This window comes from Anser anser, assembly GCF_964211835.1.
Source record: "Anser anser genome assembly, chromosome: 5".
Classification (NCBI taxonomy): Eukaryota; Metazoa; Chordata; class Aves; order Anseriformes; family Anatidae; genus Anser; species Anser anser.
Genome location: NC_139725.1, coordinates 60,788,625 through 60,816,017, shown reverse-complemented (window position 1 = coordinate 60,816,017; position 27,393 = coordinate 60,788,625). Strand labels below are relative to the sequence as shown.

The following is a 27,393-nucleotide window of genomic DNA, read 5'->3' as shown; positions in this document are numbered from 1 at the left end:
TCCCCTCCGTTACCGGCCGGGGCTTAGCGCAGGGCGCTGCGTGGCTGCATCATTCCCGGGTGCACATCGTGGGCTGGAGGCGAGTCCAGCTCTTGCTCTCAGAGGGGCAGCGAGCGGTAGGATGTGATATGACCGTCACTGACAGAAAGGACAAAGAGGTTAAAGCTGTTGTGATGCCACTTCAAAGGCCAGCAGAGGAATGCTCGTGCAGGAGTGGCAGGTCGGGGACGTAATCTGTACAGCTGCTTCCACGACGTACGGGTGAGTCATGGTCATCCCCCTGCCCCCGCTGATAAAGGCACTCCAGCAGGAACCGAGCCACGAAAGCTTGGCCCAAAACAAGGGGAAGGCTGTGCCAGAGCCCCTGAGCAGCCCTCACCCCCAGGCCGCAGCCGCACGTTGGGTGCGACCCAGGACAGCGGGTCCCAGAACCCAGCGCTGGCGCGGCGGCAGCAGGGCCAGGGAGGGAGGTGGGCGCGGGGTAAGTGTTGCTAGGCGGGAGCTCTGAGCTGGGGCCGAAGGAAAATGTCTGAAACCGAGGGCGATGGGAGTTCTCTGGCCAAATAAATTATTTGTGGTTGACATTGCCCAACAATAGTTTGGATGGGGAAGAAAACCAAATCAAAGGCAGAGGCCTTTCAACTCCCTGCAGAACGCGAGCAGCCAGGCAGCGAGATCATGCAGGGACTGATCAGAGGGGCAGCCAGAGGTGGGGCAGAGCTCAGAGAAGAGAGGCACAGGAGTCAAAGGAGGAAAAGGTCTGACGGCGAGAGGCCCCATCAGCCATGCGCTGTTTTTCAGTCTGGTGCTTTAATGGGTGTGTCCCTAACCTGCAAGTGTGCAAATGGCATCAGAGCCTTTCCTGCGCTACCTGTGGGCAAACGCTAAGCTAGGAGCCAACTAATCCCCAGCTAAATCCCATCGTGGTAAAAAGCATTTATTGCTCCAAAAGCCCAGGAGCAAGTATACACGGCTACTTGTGCCTCTTTCTACCTGAGATCAAGTTTTTGAGAGGTTATCTTGCTTACACAAGAGCTGGTTGTGCATCTGCCAACAGTAACCTCGTACTCTTAACCACCAAAACCGTTTGTCGAAGAAAATCCCATTCTAAACTGTAAATGCAGGGGCCATGCAAGTCATCTTGCCAGGCCCACAAAATATAAAAACCTGTTTGCACGACAAACTGCACACGTTCAAAATAGCACTGCTAAAAATGACCCCAGTCTGTGTCACTGAATTATCACAGGGTGTGAGACAGGAGAGTACCAAAACACTGTTACAAAAAAGCTGTTTTATTGTTTTGAACAATATCGATCTGGTTGTTGATCCCACAATTAGAAACGGTAAATGCAGGAAGCGATGCTCACAAAGGAGAGTTGCGACACGCACTGTGCAGCTCTGCCCCTCAGGCAGGTAACACTGGTGTTCGCCAAACAATTCAAGGGGTAGGCGAGACGTAACCTAGGCGTACCTTACACAAACTAGTAAGGTTGTTACCCAAACTCTGGTCTTCAACTCGCTAACTTTTCTTCAGTAAAATCTTTGCTGGTACGCAGACGCTTAGAGGCTGGTTTTTCTGGAAGAAAGTTAGAAAAATTCAGTTAGTTAACATACGGGAAACAGACGGAACCGAACCACAAGCCGTGCAATGCTTAAGGGATTTAACAAGAAGTGATGGGGCTTAGGATCAGGATTAATGGTCACAAAGAAAACTGTTACAGCAGTGAGGGAGGTCTTTTCTTTACCAAGTGCCAAAGAAGACTTTCAGAAGACCTGCACCACGCTGCATGTTGACCTGCATCTGGGTGCCACACCGTAACAGCACTGACACACAGGACAGACAAGGCGGGACCGGCCTGAAAGGGCAAAAGGTGCAGGCTGACAGCTGGAAGCCACGCGGGAGGGCTGTTCCTCACCTTCAGCAGGGCAGGGCCTCTTGTACAGCACATCCGCTGGAACCTGGAAGCTAATGCACAGCATCTCCTTGTTTGGGGCAACGTTCCTCACCAGGTACGTAGAACAGCGCCCGTCTAGGGAGGCTCCCAGCGAAGCCTCGGCCCGTTCCTGAATCTCTTTGGCTGGGTTTTCATGTTTGGAGAAGCCGTAGCAGTGCACCGTGGGAAGGACAGCAGTGCTGCAGGGCTCTCCGACCAAGAGATGCCTGAAAACATCCAGAAATTCAAGAGCCGAAGCTGGCAAATTCATGACTATATGGACAGCGGGTTTCTGCTCCTCTTTTTCAAGCGCGAGCGCTTTACTAAGTTCTTCTCTTACTGGCCCCAGGAGGAAGTCTCTGCCATCCAGGTTGAATGCTTTGATTTTGCTGTCTACTTTGTTTATCTTGCAGTTGTGCAGAAGCCATTTGTAGGATTCAGGGTTGAGATCATTTGCAAATACGACGCACTTTTTCTTTGCTGCCGGGATAGCAAAAGGTCCGATCCCAGCAAAGACATCGAAAAGGACATCCCCGGGCTTTAAAAGCTCAACGATACGGCCATGTTCTGTGGAAAGACGGGGGTTCCAGTAGACCTTAGCAAAGTCCAAGTCATATGAGATATTATTTTCTTTGACCTGAAAGTCCAAAATATTTGGTTAAGCCTCTGTGTTCAAATTCCAGACATGTTAAAGTAGTATCAATAATTAAGACGGCTGAAAAACAAGGTGCTTTATCAAAATGTGTACACCGACATTTGTCCCATTAATAGTGCACAGAAATCTTGTATAAACAGGCCTACTCATCGGGAGTAGCCATCAGGAACGTTCCAACTGTCAATCCACATGGCTGGCTTACGCATGTCTTAGTCACCAGGTGGAAATAAAGCAGCAACTTAGAATGACCATAAAATAAAAACCTGAGGCTTTCCAAACGCTTTGTGGCTGTCTGAAAACTCCGTTATTGAAAGCAGATCTTGCGAAGATGCCTCAAATCCTCCTTAGCACAGCGTCTACACAGTCAGTAAGTGCCTGAGAATGCTGCAGCACGGGAACGGCAGCACTCAGCCAAATTCAAAGCCGCTGGGAGCCAATTGCGCAGCTTGAAAAAATACTGCGTTTTATCTCTCGGGGTGACGGGAGTCTGGAAACAGAGCCAAACCCAGACTTTGCGATGGCCGCTATCCTACGAACAGACCTACAAAGAAACGGTGCCTGTTCTGATGAGAGAGGGATGCAGGATAACGCCCACTTTGCTTTACCACACTCGCACGGCGTGACTCTGCAGTAACGACCCAAATCACCGCAGCGTTTGCTTTGCCAGGAAGGAACAAACGCTGAGGTGTACCGGCATTCCCCCGCGCGCAGCCCGGGGGTGTGCCAGATGTGTGCGTAACGGGCTAATATCATCTCCAAAATATTTGATCGTCCCTTCTGACCTGACGGTTCAAATGCCTTCTGCGTCCATGTGCTGTTCTTTGCCACCGAGCTATTCAACGTTTTACTTTGGTAACCTCATATTTTCTCTCCTAAAAGAATAAAACTGCTAACAGCTATGAAAGATATTTTTTGGTCAAACCAGCGGCCAAGGTTCCAGCTAAAGACAAGAATCCCCAAGGGAAGAATACTTGGCAGTTTAATAATGCTGTTCACATGAAAAATCTCAAAATAAATGAGATGAGGTTTGTCCTCTAGCTGTCAGAAAAAGAAACAGGATCAGGCAAACTCTTGCCTAAGTTGCAAAGCCAGACAGATTTAAGTACAAGGACTGGTAAAATTAAGAAACTTTTATTTTTTAGATCAAATCCACTAAATGTTTCGGCCTCAGAGTGAGAAATACCCCCTTCAAGTTTGTAACTAGTATCTTGGTAAGAAACCTCTACTTCAGCTGCTTTTACATGTTATTGAAAGTAGGCTGCGAGCTGGGAAGAACACTTACCTTCTTGATCCCTATAGCTGTGAGTTTGCTCGTGGCAGAGCAGGACAAAGGAAGACAGAAGTAACTGCCAACTCTCGCACTCCAAAAGGAGTGAGGAAGGGCACCGTGCAAATAAATGGTGTTATCAGTGTCTCTTCCTCACAGCTTTCTAGTACGTGTCTTTGGCTTTCAGCACATTAAATTTAAAATAGAAGGGGAAAAAATCCTCTACCTTAGTGACCAGGTTGCTCTCTCCAGCGAGCACTTCCATTTCAAAGTTTCTGTACGTGCTGTCAATAATGCTGGTTTTATTCACCACGCAGGTGATGCCTGGATTCTTGTCGATTATAACCTGTCCTGCAAGAAAGGGCACGAGATACGCTGGTTAGGGGACTGCAGCCTGTGGATGTTCTAAGAGATACAAACTCAACAGTCTACAGTCACGTTTATAAAATTGTGTGCATTAGAACAACCTCCCTCTAACGATTGCAGATGTTGCGGGATCTTACTAAAGCACATACTTTACCCTGATCCCATGCTCAGTGAAGTGCGACTGCAATTACCCTAAGAGGAAAGAACTGCCCTTTGTGTACAGGTAAAGATCTGCACAAAGCTATTTAAAGCCAAAACGTAAAGCAACGAAGAGTGCTTTGAGGTTTTCTTTGAACAAGTAGTAATTTATTGGTAGAATACTTGTAGAAATATCTTTGGAAGTAAAAAATTACTTTTCTGATCAGAGTCGTTTTACCTACCAATCAAATGTCTGTAAGGGAGCTGATGGTCCCTAAGATTGAAATGAGCTATGTGACCAACGCGGCTAAAACCAGAGGCGACATCCTGGCCTTCAGGAAGGACTGCCCGGAGGATCTCCTCTGACTTGAAATTCTCGTACGTCAGCTCCAAGTTATACCTGGATACCTCAGGAGGAATGTTAAGCTGCTTTAATACCTCCTGCTCTGCCTGTCCCAGTGAGAATTCTGGTACTTTATGAGGATCCAGTATAACAAGTTTACTGCCCTCATCTCCTGGATCCTCAATCACTCGCTTTAGACCAGGACGCCGTAGTACCGCGTGCTTCAGGGACTTCATCAAAGTATGTACGATTTCTTTCTTTACTTTAAGAACCGGAACGACGACCGTCCTTTTGAAAGCTTCTCTGTTGAGCAGGGTCATCCCACGCACTTCGGGATGCGGCGAGTACAGTTCGGGGTCGGCGTTATCCTCCACGGTTTCACGCATTGTACAAAAACTGGCTTTCTGAGCTACCGCAGAGAGTCCAGGTATTCTGCCAGGATGTTGCGCCAATAGCATCCAAACTGCTGGAAATGATGTATTTGATGCAGCTGTCCTAGAATGATTAGTTTTCAGTAGTCTGGCAGAGTATCCAAATCTCCATAACGTCCTAGAAGAGAAATTATTCATTTTATAGACATTATGTAATCATTCCATTAAAAAGGCTGCAAATCACATGGATTTGCTGGTCTCTTAAACTAGAATTTCCATTAGTACCAAAGAACCCACAATAGCTTTGTAAAAGCTCTTTACTATGAATTATACCCTACAAATCTCTGTCCTTCTGCAAACGCATTTTCAAACTTTAGCTAACTTGAAGCAGTGAGACAAGCCTCTCCTGCCAAAACCCAACAGCCTCTCTCTATTCTAATAAATGCAGTATTAATCCCAGCAAGCCAAATAAAAAAATTCTACCGTCTTGACCCTGCTGTTGGATCTCTTCTGATAAGATGCATTACCAAGCAGCGGTTGCTAGAAAACAGTTACCAGCAACAGCGGTCACTGTTGGTCTGTAGCAATTCCTGCCTCCTGTAGCCCAGTGTAGGGGGTTACACGCTCTGTAGTGTCATTACTTCACGGACCGCCTCAGTTGGCAGAAAGACCACGGGTTAAAGGCAGAGTTCTCCTGCAGGTACGGGGAGGAATTAATAACGCCTGTTCAGGGACCGAACCACTCTGCACAGCTCGTTCGTGAGCACGGCAACCTGAGCAGTAGCTCCGCACACCTTTAAGTGCTTCCCCCGCCGCAGACAGCCTGAGGGGCCCTGCCTTTCCCTCCTGACGGGGACCGACGGGGCCGGCAGGGCTGGAGCCCGACGTGCTCCCTGACTGCCCGGGCAGTTTGCTTTCAGCCCGGGGGCTGGCGGCGACAACCCAGCTCCGAGCCAGCTCCCGGCAGGGCGCTCCTCCCTGCCCCGCTGGCTCACAACCAAACACCGCGTTCCCCGCGGAGGGCCGGGGGTGCCCGGGGAGGGGCCTGGCGAGGCCCCACCGGGGGCCGCGACCCCCAGACGGCGGCGGGGGTCCCGCAGCCGCTCCCCCAGCAGGGCCCGGCCGCGGCCTAGGCCCAGGCCGGCCCGGGGCAGCCCCGCGGGTAGGCCGCGCGGTTGCCATGGCAACCGGGGGTGGGAGGGGGGAGCTGGGGGGAGCGGTAGCCATGGCAACCGCGCGCCCGCCACCCACCCCGCCCTCACCTCATACCGAGCCGCGCCGCGCGCGCCGGCGCCGCCGTGACGTCATCGCCGCCGCGCGCACCGTGACGTTGAGGCCGCTCCGCCCGGCCGAGAGGCAGGGGGCGGGGTTTGCGTCGAGGCCACGCCCCCTCCGCCTGTAGCCACGCCCCCTCGGTGCGGCTCGGCCCCGCCCCTCCCGGAGCCGCGGCGCGGGCGGGGCCATGGAGGAGCCGCGGGGGGCGCGGGGCCGGGAGGGGGGCGCGGGGCCCGGGGATGGGCACCGGGACCGGGACCGGGACCGGGATGGGGACCGGGGTTGGGACTGGGATCAGGACCAGGACCAGGACCGGGATTGGGACGAGTCCGCCCCGCTGCTGCTGCCGCCGCCGCCGCCCAGCAGCGTGCGTGAGAGGGGGGACGCCGGGAGGGGCTGGGGGGGGCTCGGGGCAGGGGTTTGGGGTCGGGGTTTGGGGTCTCGCCTCACGCCGCCCTGCCCTTCCTTCCCCAGCGGCCCCCCGGCTCCTCCTTCGGCTGCGCGGTGCTGAACCTGATGAACGCGATCATGGGCAGCGGGGCGCTGGGCTTGTCCTTCGCCATGGCCAGCACGGGCGTCCTGGGCTTCAGGTGAGCGGGGGGATTAATTACGGCGGGGAGGGTGATTAATTACAGGGACAGGGACAGGGGCCCAAGGAGCAGCGAGTTCCGTGTGCTGTGGGCATCCCTGGGTGAGCTCTCATGCCTCTGGTTGCTCACATCTGGCCCAACACGAGCGCTGCCCATATTTGCTGCTCGGTGGTGATTTATTGGGCGTTTCTCCCACCGGACCCATATATTTACATCCCCCTGCACCGATATATTTATGTCCGAGCACCGCCGTGCTGCAGAAATGGGCCTTTGGGAGCGGGGTGCCTGCCCACCCAAAATGCGTGAACCCACTGGTGCCGCCGCCGGGTGCGTGCACCGAGCTGGGAGTGGGCCGGGGCTGTCAGCTCTCACCGCCTTCTGGTCACAAACCTGGCTTTATTTCAAGTTACCCTTTGTGTTCCTGTGTGCACACGTTTCTGTGTCACGTCCTCGCTGCGATTCATGTCTTCACCCTACGCAGTGGTGCACGATATGAGAAGCGGTGGGGTTTAGCAGGGGTTGGGACAGTCAGCGACCGAGTGAACCACAGTCAGCAAAGAAAAGCCATAAAATGAGGAAATCGTGTCCTGTGATACACTGTTTGCAATGGAATCTTTTTTTTTTTAAAAAAAGAAACTGCATTGACCTGTAAAAATGCCTTAAATTTCACCCTCTTGTATTTTTAGCATCTTGCTGCTGATTGTTGCCAGCCTTGCCTCTTACTCTGTGTTTCTTCTGCTCAGTATGTGCATTCAGACTGGTAAGTGGGAAGGATTTGTCTAACAGTGAAATTTTTCCTTGCCTGTAGTACAAAGACATGAACCCCTATAATTATTATAATTAACAACATGTTAACATATCGCCATGTCTACTTCACTGCTGTTGAAATACGTTAGGTTTTTAATGATTGCTAATTGCCATAGAATTGTAATTTCAAAATGTATTATAAAAAGGAAGTGCAAAACTATCTGGTTTCTAGATTTTCAGTTTTACTTTTTTTCAAAATACATCTATCATCTCTCCAAAAAGAGAGATCCTGTATGTCTGTAGCAAAATTGTTTTGGTGCCAGTTGGACCACACCGTTTTCGTGTGTGGTTGTATTTATGCACAGTCTCACTGTTGCTTTCAGCAAAGTAAGATCCATAAACAGCCAACTTTCATTACTCTACTTGTATAGAACTGTTCACTGTTCGAAATGGATACCTGTCAGGTTTTGTAATCAAACCGAGTTGTTATAATTCCCATGGCACTCTATGGATGTGTGTTATTACAGCATTTTTGATAATGTGAAGTCGTATCGCAGTCCTTAGTTAGAAATTATACTGCTTTGAGAATGTCTAAAGAGTAGATTCTAACATCTGATTTCTAATCTGCTGCTAATGTTTTAATTCTTGCTTTTTAAAAACGGTTACCAAAACAACTGGCTGCTTCCTTGAGTTCTGGTATGCAAAGATGTTATTGGAGGAATTCTCCATCTCTTCCAGTCACCTGGTTATTGTTTCCATCTCATCTGTTTTCCCCTCTTTTCAAAGGTGGTGGGAGAAAGCTTCCATTTCTTCCTTATTGGCTGTGCTTTCTATAGCTAGCTTTGGTCTCTCAGATGATTGCTTCCTGATTCTTCTTAGATCTGCTGCTCCTGTCTTCACCTGTTGAGTGATCTTCTTCATACATTCTTTAAAAAAGTCTTCAGAGGTAGGGCTACTTTAATGTGTGATATCAGTGGCTGTTTGATGATTTGGGACCAAGTTTCTGGCATTCTTTTTTTCCCTCTTGGAGCTCTGTTTATTAGAAAAGATTGAAGACCTGAAATAAATAGCTAGAAAGATACATTTGAAAAAAAGGGAGTTTGAGATAAGAGGTGAACAAATATCACAAAAAAATGATCTGAGGTTCTGTATTACGTAGGCACTAGGTAGTATTGTGTTGTTATCTTGTAAAATAAGAAGATATCCTTGCAAAAGAACTGCTGGGGATAGTGCAAAGGAAGGAAAGGGGGGAAAACTAAACTTAGAGCTAACACACAAGAATGGTTTAACTCATTTATTGTTCAAAGGCAAAATTCTACCTCCAGAAAGAATTTTTGAAATGCATATATCCAAAACCAAAAAAATAATACTGAATGACAGGGTAAAGTATTTACGTTGTCTGAAATTAGCACCTTATGTTTAGTAATTGGTTATCACTTAATGTTGACAGGTCATACTAGCACTAGAACTATGTTGAGATATCTGCTGGCTTTATGGCCCTCTCTGTGTGTTTTTTTTTTTTTTTTTTTGGAGGGGGTTGGGGGGAGATTTTACTGTAATTTCTGTAAATTATTGAACTAATTTCATGTTAAATCCCATTCCAGAATTATGACCAGTTGTGCCTTTGCAAAGTAAAATCAGTATAAATGCTTGCTTCCAAAGTAGATAACTGAGCATTTTTTTTTAATGTGTAAAACATGCAGATGTTTGTGAACGGTATTACAATATTGAGCCTAATTCATGGCAAGAAATTAGGGATTTTAGTAGTTTTCTATAAAAAACGAGCTTGGAAAATTTGATGGGTGGAAGGTAAGAAAATAAAAACGGTTTGGGGAGTGTTTGTAAGCTATTCATTCAGGTATTCAAGTCGTAAAAGTAATCCTAGGAAAGAGTTGACATATAAAATACCTTCCAAAAAGGAAGCCTTAATTCCATTTTAAACAGAGACCAAAATTTATTAAGCTCAAGCATTTTAGTTGTAGTTTAAAAACAAAGAAGTGCCTTCAGTTTGAAAATGATGTTGATCTAGAGTGACTTTGTCAAAGTCAAATGATTTACGTAGACCAAAAGAATTAGAAAGCTAATATTGCCATGTGTAAAGTGTTGGATTTGGATTAGTCAGTGTTTTCTCCCTGTGTTAATTCAGTACTACATAAATTGTTGTAGGGTTTGGGCTGACAAAAGCTAAACTCATTCAGTGAAGTAGAGGAATTGGGAATTTAAGTGGGATATACTTTGAAGTTTTGTGGCTTTGTTTTTTCCATTTTGGAGGTAGTCATGAATATTGCCAGTGTTATACTTTCCAATTTCACTTTGGGATTAAATGGGTAATTTCTTTATGGTATTAATAACATATTAGGAATTAAGCCAACCAGGCAGAATGTGTTTCTATCCATAGTGCCTAATATTTTGTTCCGTGTATTTTTGAAATTACAGAAGTAATGTGATTAAGGCTTCCTCAGTGTTCACAGAACTAAATTCATTACAAAAACAGACTAACTACAGAAAATACTCTCCTAAGGTTTCATTTTGCTGTTTTGGACTCGCGTGGAAACTTTGTTCTCTTTATTGGTAACTCCAAGTTTATCTGTATTTGTTCCCATGCGGTAAAAGCAGCTCTTTACTAAACACATTTAAAAGTTTGCTGATATTTGATGCCATTGGGAATGGCCTTCTAAAATGCTTTTTTTTTTCTCGTGATCAACTGCTTCGTAAATATAAATGAAGAAAAACACAGGGTAAAATTTGATAACACATCAGTTGTTTAATTGTATCTGTATATAACTTAGTGTAACGGCAGACATAGGAGAATTTTCCAGGTTTTTGCTGTGAGCAGACTCTGGCTTATTTAATTTTGTCACTTAATTTACTTTTTCATAGCGTATTAATGTCAGTCGTAGAGCAGAATGTGGAACGTCGTCCTCGACAAAGTCGTGTGAGAAGATGAAATTTTATCTTTTTTCCGGTAGCGCATTGACCTGGTGTGCGCAGTACCTAGCAAAAGGACAATGCCTCGGCCGGCAGTGCGAGGGTCCAGTCCTGCCATCTGATCCCAGTCCTTGCCTGGGTCTCCCAGGTCTCGTTTCGTTTATTTCAGAGCAGCTTCTCTCAGGTGTGAAGGTCTGCCCCGAGCAGCTCGCGTTGCAGGGCTGTGCCCGCAATTAGGACGCGATGGGAGCAGGAACGGTCGTGTACCAGGTAGAAACCAGGGAGGAAAAGCAAGCGTTATGACAATACAGTTATGTGGTTTGGGGATTAATTTTACCCTTTGAGGCATTTACAACTCTGGACCGTTTTATTATATACCGAGAAAGGGAGGGGTGTTTCTCGGGGAGCTTTAATCTTTTTGCTATCGCTGGAGCTCCTAATAACAAAATGCAGAACAACAATAGAGGGCTTTAACAGGACTTCCTCCCTTCTGAAAAGGGATTGTTTTGAGTTACCATCAATATAGAAGTGAGCTTCAGCTAAAGCTCAACAAAAGAGTACAGGAAACCACAGCCTATTTCCATGTAATTATTTAAGTGAGGTGCAAGTAAAGGCAGGCATTTTGTTTTCTTCCGTTTTTGTCTTTGCTTTGGTGTGCTTTGTTTTGTTTGTTTTTTTTTTAATAACAGATTTCAACGCAGGAAGGTGTTTACCTTCAGCTGTCTTGGAAACGAGTAGTGTCGAGTTCTTAAAAGCTGGCAACGTGATAATTGATGTTTGTATTCATAGAGAGATGAAAACAGATTTTCTGTTATCGTCTTCATTTAAAAGCAAGTGCATACTTAACAAATGATAGCTTGCAACTAATTGTTGAGACTAATTTCAAAGTTCTTCATCTGTAGTATCACTTGCAAAAGGGGTTGGGAGAAGGTAATTTGCTGCCAGCGTAGTAGTAGTAAAAAATAATAATACTATTTCTAATATTAAAGTAAATTTCTGGAAAATCTGTGAATGATTGAACATCTAGTTGTATTTTTTAGCTGGAATACAGGTGTATGTAAAAGCTATTTAGTGAATAGTATAAAATACTCCCTAAATTTGATCCTCAACTGTGTTCATTTAAAAAGGGAAAAAAAGACAAAACTGGAGCTCTTAGGTGATTTTGGAGTTAGAAATATTTTAGCTTTTTTTTTTTTTTCTTCTCATTAACAGCTGTTATGTCTTATGAAGACCTTGGCCTGTTTGCATTTGGATCACCTGGAAAGGTAAGTGTCTGGTTTTATCTGTGTATTTTTCTTTTCGTTCTCACACTTCCAATATATACAACTGTTCATTGCACAGTCAAGGTATACAGGTGAAATATGTAGTATAATTACAGAAGGTCTAGTATCAATAAAAAAAAAATCCATTAGTTCCTGAAAACAACTCTTTGTTACCTTTCAGTTAGTGTTTTTGGTCTATGGAAGCCTGAAGAATAGTTAACTGTAAAACAGATGTTTCTTAAATGCAAGGTTTTGTGCTGCTTTCCTGTTAGTGTGTTCACTTCTTAATTGTATTCACAAATGCGTGTTCACTGGCTTTATCATCAAGTTGGCTCAGCGATCCATTTCAGGTTGGTTATAGTCCCGTTGTACTGCTGCTATAAATTGTTAAGAGACACTTAAGTGATTTACTGGTGTTGTTTTAGTGTTTAATAGAGATCTAAGATAAGTGTTTGCCTTTCGTGTAGTTGTTACAAAATAAATAAACAAGAATATATTTTGTGCATGTTGATTTTTTTTTTCTTTTTTTAACAAGCTGTTCAGATGAACATTTCTTGTTACTTTATCTTACGGTTAAAAAAAATCATAAACCGTTTTTGGTATAAGAGTACTCAGCATGTAAGCCAAACCTTTTTAGTAGTTTTACTCGATCTGTTTTTCTTAATAGATGATGTTCACTAATAGTGGGTACACAGGAAATGCTAATAGTGAATACAATACATATAATAATAAGACTACTATGCTCTCTGTTTCAGTTGAATGATTCTAAAAGCAGGTTTACCATGCAGAAATGCAATTTTAATGGTTTTCTAAAAAAAAAAAAAAAATTAAAAAACGAGTTCTGCTTAACAGACCAGAGTTTGATTTATTCTATTTTAATGTAACAGAGAATTAAATCTGAGCTACCAGGTGTAATTCTTCCATTAGCATTAATAAGCAGATAATGAGCTTAGTCTGCGTGGATCAATATTTATTGATCAGAGTTACGATGTGATCAACATCAAGAGAAGATAAATCTTGATATTAGCAATGTATTAAATTTTTTTTTTCGGAGGGTCTGTTCTGTACATGTTAACCACAAGCCACTTGATGCAGAAGCCATAGAAATGTAGAGCTTAAGGAAGTATTAAAACGTGACTAAGTCTGCCCCTTCTCTCAAGTAGGGCTAAACATATATAAGCTGTTCTTGGCAGGCATTTGTTGAATCTGTTATTCCATGAACGTTCAATGTTACTCAATTAAAGAGTTTTCACAGCTTCACTGTGTAGACAAAGTCAATTATTTTTATTATTCTCCTCAATATTACTGTTTAGTAGTTCTGTTTTAAGAACTACAGTCATTTCTTCTAAAAATATCGTCTGGTCTTCCATTTTCAGTGTGTACGGAGAGCATTCCATCACTGGAATATATCTCAGTTGAGAAGCTGTTGTTTCGATTAAATAATAAAACAAAGTTCGCCAAGCTTTTCCGATGAACTGATGTTTTTTCTCTCTTGAAATATCCTTGATGTTTATACATTTATCTTAAAACATGGCTGCAAAAGGGAACGCAGTAAGCTGGCTAACAACTCGACAGCAACAGCAAATGCAATTACCTGTATTTTAGATCAAGCATGCCTGTTACTGCATCCTAAAACAAGATTTGTCATTACTGTGGCTGCTGCTGGTAGCTTTATCTCAGCCTGTTTTCTCTACTTGCAATCTAATAACTGTAAGTCATATATGCGATCTCTACTTCCCGAATGCATTGCTTTTAACTGGCTTTATTGATTTTTTTTTTTAGACTCTCCTAGTTTATCACAATCATTCTGAATTCCAGTCCTGACCCTGAACTTTCTTCAGCTTAGTCGGGTGCAGGTGGCAGGTTTTTTAATTTTTTTTTTTTGATTTTATTTTTTAAAAATTGTTCTTTTCTCATCCTAGTCATTCGCTAATAATACAGCCAGACCACTGCAGGACCTTGCTTGAACTGGCATCCTAGATTGACAGTAAACTACTGGTAACTGCTCTTGAAGTAAAGCAGTTATTCAACCTTATGGTGATTTCATGTCAAAAATATTTCTCTGTGTTTTGTGAGACTGGAGATTTTGTGTCGTTGGAATATTGCTGATTCTCCCTCTCGAAAGGCATGAAGTATTTCTTTCCATCTATGGCAAATGACAAGACTATATATTTTTTGCTGACTTGTGAGCTTTCAATTCATTACAAATCTGATACGTTTTTCTAACTGATCAATTGAAAAAATGGCAATTCTCCTTTCAGATTTTATTCAAAAGTAACAGTTTTGTTTTTCTTCTCATAGCTGTGGCTTGATTTTTTCCAAGCTGACTTCTGGTAGCACTCATATAGGAAGGTCCTGTTACATAATGAAGAACAGTGGGTACAGAAAGAAAAACTGTGCTATTCTAGATGATGCTGCTATTTTAGAACTGAAATGAAAACAACACTGGGAAAACTTTAGACGCTACTTCTAGGGTTTTCGGTTGGGAGTTGACAATTGCAGGGATTCAGACAAATATTTTTAATGGCCTGTGGTCACTTCTACTTCCATATCAGTCCAATATGAATAATCACAAACACTAAAGAAAAAGCAGTGTCTGTCTAGTTCACAACTTTAAAAGAATGACATTCACGACAGTCAAATATTCATAGTTACTCGGAGTGAGGAAGTAGTTTGTATAAATCTCTGCTGATTGCCATTTCAGAGGTGAACATCAGTTAGAGTGCACTTGTGTGTTTTCAGTGATTTCAAACCTCATCTGCAAAACAAGCTTCACCCTGTAACTACTGTTGTTTTGTCATCTGAGAATGCAAATGTGGTATTTCAGGAAGTCTTTTTTTTTTGCTTTTGTATTCATTTTAGGTTGCATTGCTTTACGTGTGTTATAAACTCTTCATTAAACAGAAGATGCCCTTCCTTTCAGTACCAGTTATCGCTTCTACATCTGGTCTGTTTAAGATGATACATGTGCTTTACGACTGCGATAGACATACGACTTTAGTTATCCTTACCTTTTCTAAAGAAATCTTTTTTTTTTTAAATAGGTCCTTGTTGCAACTACAATAATTATCCAGAATATAGGAGGTAAGAAACTTCATACGCTCAATTTTAACTGAATGGAATATAATCTCCACAGTCTGCACAACTCCACAAACGTCCAAGGCACTAATTAAATGCGAGTGTTTTTAAGAGTTTGATTAAAAAGAGGAAGACTTGCAGAAAAGGCTTATGTGATCATGCTAAGCTCAAGCGCTGCAGTCATGGGGTAGAAGGGGAACTTGATGCGGGCTGGACTGTATGCCTGGTGCTGACTGCATCCCGTGACATGGAGCATATCCATCAGGGCTGGCGTTGCTAATCGGAAGGGGCTGATGAGGCATAATCCACTCCCTTCTCTTCTGTACATTTGCATCTCGTAGCTGCATTTTTTTCATATCGTCTGTTTTGTTTGTTTCCTTTGGAAAGCACTAATGCGTTTTTAGTGATTTGTGTAACAACGGAGTGCTTAGCTGTGGAATTCCAAATCTGCTTCATTATAGTGGCTTTCTTTTTTTGTTAGTTCAATACCTTGGGTTTTTGAGGTGGGGAGGTGCGTGCTTTGGTTTGCTGACTTTTGTCATGTGGGCTGATAATCTACGACGTCATATGCTGGGTTCTCCAGCTCTGTTCTTATTTTGTCTTCCTTTGTGCATAACAATAAAATAACACCAACTGTGTTTTCATTAAAATAATCGTCTAAGCATTTGAGCTGTTACTCAGGTATGTTTGCATAAAACACTTGAGTTACTGAATAGTAGTGCCCTTAGAAAATAATTGTCTGAAAGCTGACAGTGTTAGAACAATTTCTAATTCCTTTGGCTATTTCCTTCAGATCTTTTGGATTCTTTCTTTTAGATGAGGAAGCTGTGTGAAAGCTCCCTCCTTTCCATTCCCCACCACCACACCTAAGATACACACGTTCACCTACCATGCCAAAAGGAAACAGCCTTCCAGCGCTGTTCTTTCCTTCAGCATTACCTGTCAAGTCCAGACAATTCAGCGATCACTATTTGTTGTCACTACATAGCGACCTAGAACTAGACCAAGTTACTGCTTGTAGGATAAACTTGGAATCCTTTGTTGTACAGCAATAAAAACTGCTTAATTTAAATGGCTGTTAAAAAGCCTAGCGTAACCTTCAGGCAGGAATGAACAAACTAATTCCAAGGTTAAGGATTATTTATTCATATGGGTTTTAGAGGTTGTTCTGTAGCAAGAACAAATTTTTTAATTTCCTTTCCTGTTTGAGTGGACCTCTAAATAAACAGTACTAGACAAGGAGGGATACACAGCACAGGTTCTGGAGACTCTGGGATCGTGCACAAGACTCTGTGGTCAAAGGAAATATGACTCTCATTTCTTCCTCACAGCAGTTCATAACCTTCTCGGTGTCATTTTTAATAAAATTCAGTAACTGCAGAGGCCCAAACTAGTGTCTGCTGGATATTATCAAACTACTTACTCTGTCTTCTGCAGTGGGCTTCTCTGCCAACAAGTAGGGCCTGTTTTGCCAACCGGTGGTTTTCTGTTTAACTAGTTAAGAAGGAGGTTTCTGCAAATTGAAACTTCTCTTTCAGATATTTTTAACTGACCTCATTTTAATGGAAGCATTCAAAACTCTTTTGCTTCTTCTGTTTCTAAGGGCAGTGCCTTTCATTTAAGGGAATGGTAGCACTTTATGCATCCTCTACATTCGTTTGCAGAATCACTTGGTTTCAAATGCACTGAAAAGAGAAAGCTGACTTTCCTTTTTTGAGCTGGTTACAGTTGGTAAAACCAAACCATGCCCAAGTCTATCATGAAGCATACCCTGTGAAAACATGGGTTTTCACGTGCAACTTTGTCTTCCTTGGCACCTTCCTCCATACAGGAGACCTATTGTGCTATCATTGCAGGGAGCTGTCACAGCTTCTGTTCGGTATTTAGGTTTCTGTCTGGGGTCAGAGCTCCCAGCTCTGGTGTTTCTCTCCTTAACAACTTCCATTTTCACTTCGGCAAAGTCCAAGTTAGCAGAGCAGCACTGTGGCAGGAATGATCATTGCAGAATAGTCATTTTCAGCGTAACAGGCTCTTAAAGATAGGAGAGATGAAGAGCTCATCTCACAGTGAGCCTGGGCTGTTGAAGAAATGCATAGAAAGAAAGGAAATTTTTCTTGTTCTTCTAGCTCCTTCTACAGATTTTAAATGGGAATGGTGAAATTGTGGAGTGTAGTTTGTCCTGAAAGGGAGCTGCGCTGGAATTCGGTATAAAACTTACGTTCTTCGCCTTTTCCGTAGCACAATTAGGCATTCATCTCTTTTTTTTTCTTGTTTTATGTCTGTTTGAAGGAACTAGCAGCACCGTGTCTGTTGGGCAGACTTCCAGACTCTGTCAACATCTTTAATTTCAGAGTAAGGCTAAAAATAAAATTGTTTTCTGTTACCTCCTCCATCATCAGACCTGGGTACATTGCATCACATAGTATCTTATTTCAAAAGTGATTGGAGAACATGAAATAATGAATGATGATTTGTGATTAAAATAAACGACTTTACTAGGGTTATTGTCACTAGCAGCATCTAGTCTTGGCAGTTTTAAAGTTTGGTCTGATCACTTCTAAAATTTTTGTGCGGAAGTGATTAGCATTTATTTGTGCCGGAGAGAGCTTTTTAACAATCATTTTAATACAGTTATGCTTTCTAATTTGTCATCTTTGCTTTCTGAAAAAGGAAACTTGAACTGCGGGTTTGCGTTTGACATCCTAATTGCCCACACTTACAGCTTTGTGTAGATAGGGAAGCTGATTTTTCTACTAGCAGGATACCCAAAGGGGGGAAAAAACCACATTAATTTTGTGCAGCTACAGGAAAGCAGTAGTTGTCCAAACTTAGAATAAATGGTAAAATAACTCTGTTCTTTTTTTGTTGTTGTTTATTTTAAATAATGCGAGTTCATTGCTCGGAAATTTCAACCTGTATGTCTAACATGATCACTCAACTTTCATGCAGATTTTCAGCTGCGCTGGAACACTTTTTAATTTGTGTTACTTAAATAAACATAAGACATACCAAAATCTGTTTAAGTACCAAAGGTTAACTGAGGATGTATCCAGAGAATGTGTTGACTTTGCAATATCCAAATGTGAACTGAGGTCATCTTCAAAAATACTGTGATTTAAAGACTTCACAGAATTCATACAAATTCTTAGCTTAGAGTTGAGAGAGATTAAACTTTGAGAATATTTGTCTATCCTTCCTTATGTCCATGTGTACTTGTTCTTGCAGTACAGATATTTGTTAACAAGGGGAAAGGTTGAATGGGATGGCCAAAATTACTCGTTTTATATTGTTCTATTTGTCAGTATTTTGGCCCAGTCCAGCAGCTCATTTGTCTAAATAACGTGATGAGTTACGTGAGCTGTCTTTTTCTCCTACGAGCTGGTTAGTGTGACTGTGGGGTTACAAATAGGATGCTAAAAGGATGACCGCCAAACTGCATGCTGCCAGGCAGTTACCTTGTTCATCCCCTCCTCCCATCCTGTTCACCCCAGCTCTGTAAGTGGAGTGATCTTCTAAACATCCACTTGTTGCCTGCCATGCAGAAGATCTTAAAGGGTTTTGGATCTTGTCCTGCGGCTCCTGAGCTCAGAGAGGGCCCTTGGTGCAGCTGCACGCCTGGAAGCGTGGAAGGAGCAAGGGAGGCTCCCATGGAAAACGCTCCGGTACGTGGCTCTGCGCCTCTTTTATGTAATCCTTCCCAGGAGCAACCGGATTTGGACCGAGTCCCTGCTATTGTCCTAACAGCGCTGTGCTTCTAGGAAGTGATGGATGAGGCGCAGCGGGCCGAAGCCCTGGCCTGGCACCACGCAGGCCTTCCCCTGGCCTGGTTGGGGAGGTTCTGCGAGCTCGGCGGATGCTCTCCTAAGGAGCAAGGACAGGAGTTTCTTCTCCTAGAGCCGTCACTGCTGATCTGACTGAGAAGCAGGGCAGTCCTCACCACCGTACCCAGGAGAAAACCGCTAGGAATCTCAAAACATAATGTAATGAAGTTGGAGCAGGAATTATTTCAGCGAGGCTGGTGGAAAATGGAGACAAACACAATAAAGCATTGCACAAGAGCAGCTCACAATCTATTGCCAACACTAACAAATCTTCAGCGCTGAGGTCTAGCAGGAAGTCTGTGGAGAGTTTTACAGCATACTTCTCTGGGCTGCGGGCTGGTATTAGCTGAAGGTCACCGCTGTCGGGAGATGCGGCTCGTCGCAGAGCGCCGGGTACTGGTGATGCACGGAAACATAAATTGAAACTGCTGAGAACACGAGTTTAATTATTTAAAATTTATTAGCAGTGGGATTAAGTGCAACAGCAGAACATGTGGTGCAGCCATGTAGCATAGGTGGTCTGTAGCAGGATTTTTTTTGCACTGGGCTTTCTCTTTTCAATTTCTTGCAGTAGGCTGAGATGCACAGAGCTCTCCTGCTGAGGATCAGTGCGAGTAACCGGCCTGCTTTGGCCTGTACCTGAATGAGCCTTGCAGCCTCTCTTTGGATCCACGCTTTCCAGATAGCAGCCCTAATTTTACGAAGAATTGTAGGGTTTCTAGTATAAACAGAGTTCAGTTAAGTGTAATTTCTCTAACTGGTGCTTCCAGATTTCCTTTCAGTATTCTGCAATTAGCATGTACTCAAAGGTACACGATTTTCTTCTTTGTAATAGTCAGTCGTGAGGAGAAACGCCTGTGCTGTACCCCTCGAGCGCTGCTGTGTCCGCGGCTCTGCCTGAGCGCTGCAGGCGGTAAATAGGAGCTCTAGGATTAGTCCTGATGGCAGACGCAGTTCTTCAGCTGGATTTTACAGCCCATTAATACACTCAACACGACGGACAGCACACGGAAACCCTGCTCCGAACGTAATCAATCCTAACTATATTGCATCTTTAAGTCTGGCGAGCTCATACCCATCGCATGGGGCCGTGCTGGGTGCCTGCAGCGCTCCCGCACCACCACCTGCTGGCCTTGCCCGGTGCCTCCGACCCTCCGGGCTGCTTTTTGCTGTTTCTTCTTCTCCTTTTTTCTGTTTTGGAGATGGACATTGAAGTGTTTGACTCCTGAATTTGCTTCGTGGGGTGGGGTATGTGTGTGCTTCCTGTGTCAGTACTTGCAAGTGCTCTGCACGTATTTTAAAACAACACAAAAACAAAATCAAATGTAACCAATGACCTTGTTTTACCAAGTTAATTGGGCATTTTTGTTTTGCCAGCTTTTTCTTCCTCAGCGTTCCTCAGTTCTGCAATTTAATTTTAAACGTATTTACAAGATTTGTCCCAAATGTAACTGGAGCAAATATTTTGAGAGAATGAGGGCTATGTTGGAAAACACTTCTTTTTCTAATCAGAGTACAGTACTCTACGGACTGAAAATAATTGAAAAGTGTAAATCATGAAGAATAAAATACAGTCCTCAGCATGTAACAAGCTGTATCATTAATACCTTAAGAAATTACTGGGCTTCCATTAAGTATGGGAAGTCTAATTCTGTTTTCAAACAAACTCAGTGTTTGTTTTCACAATGCAGTTTGCTTTTAACCTGAAAGCCTAATTATCCTTGCTGTTTCACAGTGAGGATTTCCAGTGCAAAGCTGCCTTAATTAAGGGCAGGTTTGTCTGCTCCTGTACTAATTTAACAATTAATGACCCGTGCTGTTATGTTTCCATATTGCAGTGAATGGTTGTTGGAAAGGCTTGGTATTGTAAAGAATATTAACCCTGCTTTAAAAACAAAACAAACAAAATAACAAAAATCCCAACCTGAAGCTATACGTTGAGATATGAAGAGCTACGTGGCAGTTATATTAGCATAACTGTGCAAATACAATTAAACCAGTGAAATTTTACTAAAATAAATCTGCTGTCTATGAGTTCCCTGGGGAATAAGAATAACTTTTTTTTTTTTTGAAGCTTGCTATGGATAAGTTTCCAGTGTAATTCAGACAAAAGCTAAACTTAAAAGGAACAGGGAGGTAGGGGAGAAGAAATTCAGCAGGATGGGTGTCATAAAGTACAGATCAGCAGAGAAGTTGACGACCTCTTTCTGTTGTCAGAACTTGCTATACGAAAAAGCATTCCATCTTTTTTCACGCACTGAAGTCTACATTTCCCTTCTTTAAAAAAAAAGACAAACGTTAAGCTTCCGCTAAGAGGAAATCCTAAGAACAATGCATAAAGTAATTGGGAAACTTCTTAAAATTGAATATGTGGGGGATTCATTGCGAAACAAAAACAAAAGAGCATGCTCCTAAGGATATGTGATGTGGGGGCCAAAATAATTGATGGTTTTAAATGGCATCCATGCATCATTCCTGATGTTTCTGCAGTTTGAATTACTTACAAGGAGCTTGTTGCAATATTGAAACGCTTCTGACCTTGCTATTCCATTCTCATTCTTTGACTGGAGGGGAAAAAAAATCAACAACTTGCCCAGAATCCAGTATTTTGCTCTCTAGTTTCACTTTCTTTCTTGAAATCCTTTCCTGTTGTCCTTTTTGTCACCCTGGCTGGATCAGGGCATATTCAAGTTTAAACAGCCTCCGTTACCAACAAAGGGAGGCACAAGCCCAAATGGATTTGTCACAAGCGGTTGCTATGAAGGATCCAGCTCTCCTTGGCTCGAGCGTGCTGTGACCGATAATGTTTATTCTAGTGCTATTTCTGTCTCTCGGCCTCTAATCTTTTCAGCATTTGGGGGAAAAGCAGGGATCTTATTGCCAGAACTCTTCAGAGAGTTAGATGGTGAGCATTTTCATTTGTCTTAATGATTTGTAGGCATTTGTGAAGAATCTCCGTCTTACCCAGTGTTCCCCCAAGATGAAAACCAAGATTGCTCTGTCTGCTTGTCCCAGCGCCCAGATCAGCACACCTTTTTTTAGTAGAAGCTGAAGAGGCAGTGTAGTTGTATTGATAAAGCCTATTTTTGCCCAGCCCCTTGCCTTCTCCTGCATTTGGAGGGCAGCCTGCATCCATTTTTGCACAGTGCGTAATAGCGTGAGACGTATTTGCAGTGATTTAACACGATCAACTAGAGAGGTAGATGAGGAAAAAATAACCAGAAGAGATAGATTCAGTCCCTTCAATGAAATGAAGCGATTTATCACCAGCCATTTTCTAAGAAAGGAATAACTTAAACGTTTACGCATAAGTTTAATGCATATATTCTCTTGTATCATTACTGTGGATTTCAGCAACTGATCATTTTTGGGGTAGGATAGTAAGGAAAAGTTGCGATTCTTTTTCTGGTGACCAAAAAGCCAATCACACGTTCGATTTAAATTGGGGCTGTGTCATAAGAGGTGTTTGGAGACTAATTTAAAAACAGCCTTGGCTTCTCTTTTCTCTAGCAGCTAAAGGTGTTTTTTTTTTTTTTTTTTTTCTCTGGTGGGGGCCCATATTATTAGTGTGAAACAATATTATAGTACAAAAAGGACATGATGTTGGCAAAAACAAGTTATAATACGATAATGAAAGTTTAATGTGAGTACCCTATTTTATATTTCACTTCCTTTATTTTGTTGTTTTTTCATTAGAGTCAATGCAATGTTTTTGGAATATTGTAAGGTGATAACTGTTTTAAGAACGTAATTTCTCGCTGCTTTCAAGATGCTGGTAAACCTATTTAGTAATAAAGTAGTAATATCATTTTGATTTCTGCTGAGTAATGTTTTAGTGTCCGAATATTGGCTTCTGTTGAATGCAGAAGTTCAGACCTGCATAGTTTTCCATCAAATAGCTCTTGGTGTATACTGTCAATATGCAAAGTCAGGACGTAAAAATTAGGAAGCGACTGCATTAAGGTTGCTAAAGTAGTTGGAGTCTGCACTCGTTGCATCTGCATGTTGCTAAAATCTCAAGTTACATCACTGTACGCCTTTCGTTTTGCAGGAAACCTGTCTCATTCAGTGCTAAAGATAGGTGTCTCATCTTGCAAAGAGAAGGCAACATCAAGAAAAACTATTATTTTTGAGTTTAGGGGATGAAATGGGATGCAAGAGCAGTAAGTTCTGCTCTCACGTTACGTACAGGAAAGGGGAGCAAACTGAAGGGAATGTTGCTCCTGACATCTGCTACTTTTTTTGAGCACTTGACTTCTAAAGAATAATGTAGATCTAACATTGTTTTTTCCTTTTACATGATAAAAGGTGCCTTAAAAGTTAGCCTTTAAAATGTTACAACTATTTTGCAAGTGACAGGAAGTCAATATTTCAAAAGTGGAATAAATCAAAGCCCAAGATGGTTTTTTTGTTGTGTTCACTTGTGCCACAGTTTAGCCTTGTGACTGTGTAATCTCTTCCTTCCGTTTTACATCAGGACTGCCAAGGGTAGTTGACATTTAGTTTTTACGATATAACTTGACATGCTTTTGCTCATGGTGGGCATCAGGGAAGTTACGTAAAGTTTCTTTTTTGCAGTGGAAGAAATGATTTTTTCTCTGGCATACCGTAAGCACTTTATTCCTGCTGGAGATAATATTTCATTTGCTGCGTCCTTTTTCAAGTTACTTCTCTGTTTTGATTTCAACTTTAAAAACAATCAGTGTTCTGCACTCACTTTGTAGTGAAATGTATAATTTATAACGTATAATTTATTATATATTATTTATTCATAGTTTATAGAGTGTCATACAGTGGTTAGTGTCTTTTACTTCTTTCATGCTGAGCAAAATTTCAAGGATCTGTTTCTCATGAGAGGTACAGCTGCATTTGTAAATTAAAAAAAAAAAAAAGGCAAGATTTGACTTTTTCAACTGTATTTAGTGAGGGCATCCTGCCCCAGTTTATTTAAGAGATTCATGTCTTATCTGAGCATCAGGCTATAAATTACTTTTTTATTTGTTGTCTTCATCTTATAGAACAAACAGGAGAAGATAAACTGACAAAAAAAAAAATCCTACTATGTGAGATTGTTTCCCATATGCACAGAGAGAGGAAGAAAGATGCATACAAATGTTTAGCATGTGCAAGTTTCTTAGTGCATGATTGGTTCCCTACTTCGGAGTGGAATTCAGTGAAATAGGACTCCTCTTTTAAAAACAAAGAGTAAGTGCACAACAAAGGATAAGTGATCAAATGATTAGCCAGAGGCTAATAGGAATGCAAGGCAAGAGTGACAGATTGCATATTAGGAGGAAATCTGATCTGGAAATTAAATTGAAGCTTTCTGCAGCTGAGCCTGCAAAAGAACTAATTTTAAAATCTTCCTGAAGTACATAAATATATCAAAGTTGTGAATTGCTTGTGTAAAAGCAGTGTATAATACGAGAAAGAAGGCTAAAGGATAAATAAAGTTGAACTAAAATTTAGAGGAATTTTTCTCTTTTCCACACACAATATTATGAGAATACATCTTTGCTTAGGGTGAAATATGCATCTGCCTCTGTCTTTAGCATGAGAAAGTGTGCTGATTTTCTTACAAATTCTGGTGATGTACAAATGCACATGCTGTAAAGATCTGTGTGGTTGAATTTCCGTTCTCCAGTATGGAAATAGGAGAGTAAAATCAGGACAGCAGATAAATATCTCACCACCAACAAGCAACGGCTACATGTCAACAGGGGAATATACTAAAATAAGAGAAAAATCAGAGCTTTTAATTATAAAGGAGTGAATATTTCCTTATTTAGTGACCTACCAACTGTTTTTAATTTAACCTTGCGGTAGGTAGATGTCACTCTGTATTAATACAATTCCCTTACTTTATGGGGACTGCAGTCCCTTTCTTCAGATTTAACGTTAACTGCTGTGGTACAGCCATGTCAGAGTCCACATACTTTCCAGGGTTCAAAACACTTTTTCTTTTTTTTTTTTTTAAATGCACTCTTCAAAAATTAGTTTATGGAAGTTTGCTGTCTTACTTTAAAAAAAAAAAAATGTTATTATTTTAATGCGTTAGTAAATACGCCCCACTAAAATTCTAAAGAATTACTGAATGCAAAACAGTAAAATTTGAGTGCAACAGATTAATTTTTGTCAAGCTTTAAACATAACTGAAGGCAGTTGTGGGCATGTTGCTAAAATTACTTGTTTCTGACTGATGGAGGTTTCAAGTAGGCTTTGATATGTGTTGAATCTGTTTGTAAAACTTGATGCTTTGAGTGTTTCTCTGCTGGTTTCTGGGTCATATAAATGCTTGATGTTTATGTAAAAGCAGAAAGCGACATGAGCAGTATGTGAAGGTATCAGGTTAGTATCAGTTGTAATAAAAGTATAAGAACTCTTACTTAGGCCTTTGATCATTTTATGGAGTAAAAAAGAAAATTGATACTGTGAATTAGCTTTTGGATTTATTTATATGCATCATTGCTTTCTTACGAGTAGAAATATAAACAAATAATCATCATTCCCTTAAGAGTAGCTAACAATTTCTCTTCGTGTTCGCAGTTCCTGAAAATCTACGCATGCAGTATATGCAGAACCTTTCAAGTCCCATTCTTGTGTTTAAATTTGTCATACATTTTTTTAATGCAGCAGCAATTGAGCAATAATAAAAACGGAGTCTTTATGAAAAATCCATTTTATTGATAAACAAATCTCACGATTTACTGTCATCATTGTTAACATCTAATAAACAGTAGGGAAGGAGAAGTGCTGCGGCCTTAAAGTCTGTCTCTGGCTTGTAGGTCCGTACTCCTAGGTAAAAGGTCTGTCCTGTGTTCTGTGTTGTTTTGTTAGTCCCTTGTCTTCTATTTTCCTTGTTTCAAGGCTCACATCGTAACAGCCTCTTTGGAGGCATTAGCTATCATCAGTACAATACTCAGGGATTTGCAGCTATTTTTAAAGGAAGCGCATGAGAAAATGAATTTTGACCCTGGTGCCATGGTGTCTAATATGTGGCTGAGATGTTCCAGTCGTGACCATGCTGGTTAAGCCATGCTAATTGTTACAAACAGAGATACTGGTATTCCTCTACTAAATCTGCTCTGCTTCTGTTTGCAGCTATGTCATCTTATCTTTTAATTGTTAAGTCTGAACTTCCTGGTGCTGTTGCGGGCTTCTTAAGTGGAGACGAGAGCGGGTAAGGAAAAATGCTTCAAACCTTACATATTTATCTTGAAGAAGAAAGTGGGTCAGGACTGCTGGAGTAGATGGGTACTGACACTTCCCTCTGATCTCACATGCCAAAAAAATCAGTCATTTACAGGAGTTCTTGGAATAAGAAATGTATTTGGCATGTGTAAACCTTCTGCTGCGCGCACACAGAGAGCGTATTTCTTTCCTCATAGTGATTTCCCATCAGACGACCTTAAAGTCAGTGGCAAAACTCCATCTAAAGAAATCTCCCTTCTGTAAAAATTTAAAAGGGGAAGCAGGAGGGGACAGGAGGGAGAGGAGGAGAAACATTTAAACTGCTGTCATGTTATCACTTAAAATATTTCAAAACCACAGTACAAAATCCAGCAGACATTTAAATTTAAATATTTTGTTGTCTTGCTCCAGTAATTGGACTTGCCTTGGGAAAATGCCAGGTTTCCAGACTCGGTTTATAATTCCTTAACTTGGCTCTCAGTAAAGAAATTATTCTTCGCAACTGAGCTATAAAGCTGTATGTAATGAGTGCGTCCCTCAGATTTCTATTAGAGCTGTCGCAAGAAATCTGTGCCTGCGCTAAAACAAACATTGCAGCTTCAGCACTGAAATATCTTGTTCAAGTTGTTCCAGTGCTGCTGTCATTCATAACAGTGTATCTTGCACTGTGTTACTGCAGTTTTTCCAAGCTGCTATTTTCAGATGTTTTTGAACTCAAAACTTTCCCTGGATTGAAATTTGGTGAAATTCTGTAAAGGTTGTGTGATGCTTGTACTGTACTTGAATGCTGAATTTTTAAGTTGAAATTAGTTTTTTAAAGTTACTTTAGTTCAAATTATATGTTTCATTTATATTCTTTCAATTTTATAACGTATGACTTGAAAAACTACGTGGTGGTAATCTTCCTGCCCTTCTTATACCCTCACAATAATATATATTTAGTAGAGGGCTTTAATAAACGATTACGTTTCATATGTAAATGTCATTTTTAGTCTGTTAATGTATCTTTTCCACCTGTGATAGTCATCAGCATTTCATTTGCGCTTTATCACCTACTCCTTCAAAATTGCACTTTCAACTCCCCTGTTCATACAGAGTGATGTTGAGCCTGCTACTGTATCTGCTGGGTGTGTGTTCCCATCTGACCATTCCCGTATTTTTAGCATAAAACATCACTTAACTGCTCTTTCTTTAATTTAATGTCAGCTCTGTTAATGCAAAGTGACTTTTTCTAACAAAAATACGCTTTTAAACAGCTATGAGCACTCTTAACAGGTAGAATTTGGAGGTCCCACATGCATACATATTGGCCAAAATACTGTTCTGTCTAAAAAAGGCAATATAAAAGACTCTTTTATTAAACTACCTATTAGGTAATGCTCCCGCCAGCTTTTGGTGTTATCAGGGTCCTAATGCAGATCTTTGAG

The 27,393-nt window shown here is 41.8% G+C and overlaps 2 protein-coding genes across 7 annotated transcripts in view; one reads left to right on the top strand and one right to left on the bottom strand.

Annotated features, from left to right (window-relative positions):
- Positions 1-1,276: 1,276 nt before the first annotated feature.
- On the bottom strand, positions 1,277-6,452 carry TRMT5 (tRNA methyltransferase 5). 6 transcript variants are annotated; one of them, XM_083837625.1, is made up of 6 exons: positions 5,869-6,228; positions 5,558-5,768; positions 4,603-5,252; positions 4,083-4,207; positions 1,917-2,571; positions 1,277-1,576 (listed from the first exon to the last, which is right to left on the bottom strand). In XM_083837625.1, exons 2-6 carry the CDS (start codon positions 5,596-5,598, stop codon positions 1,512-1,514), a joined length of 1,536 nt encoding a protein of 511 aa, XP_083693751.1. In that variant the 5' UTR covers positions 5,599-5,768; positions 5,869-6,228; the 3' UTR covers positions 1,277-1,511. The 6 variants fall into 6 exon arrangements, with proteins under 6 accessions (XP_083693751.1, XP_083693754.1, XP_083693753.1 ...); XM_083837628.1 differs by having other exon boundaries at positions 5,630-5,768; positions 5,869-6,227; XM_083837627.1 differs by lacking the exons at positions 5,558-5,768; positions 5,869-6,228 and adding an exon at positions 6,337-6,452.
- Positions 6,453-6,520: 68 nt separating this feature from the next.
- The window catches only part of SLC38A6 (solute carrier family 38 member 6), a 45,167-nt gene continuing 24,294 nt past the window's right edge, over positions 6,521-27,393 (top strand). Inside the window, exons 1-6 of the mRNA XM_083837631.1 lie at positions 6,521-6,716; positions 6,824-6,939; positions 7,626-7,699; positions 11,827-11,879; positions 14,921-14,960; positions 25,877-25,955. Of these exons, the coding sequence (XP_083693757.1) occupies positions 6,537-6,716; positions 6,824-6,939; positions 7,626-7,699; positions 11,827-11,879; positions 14,921-14,960; positions 25,877-25,955 (542 nt within the window). The 5' untranslated portion in view covers positions 6,521-6,536. The remainder of the gene's footprint in view (positions 6,717-6,823; positions 6,940-7,625; positions 7,700-11,826; positions 11,880-14,920; positions 14,961-25,876; positions 25,956-27,393) is intronic.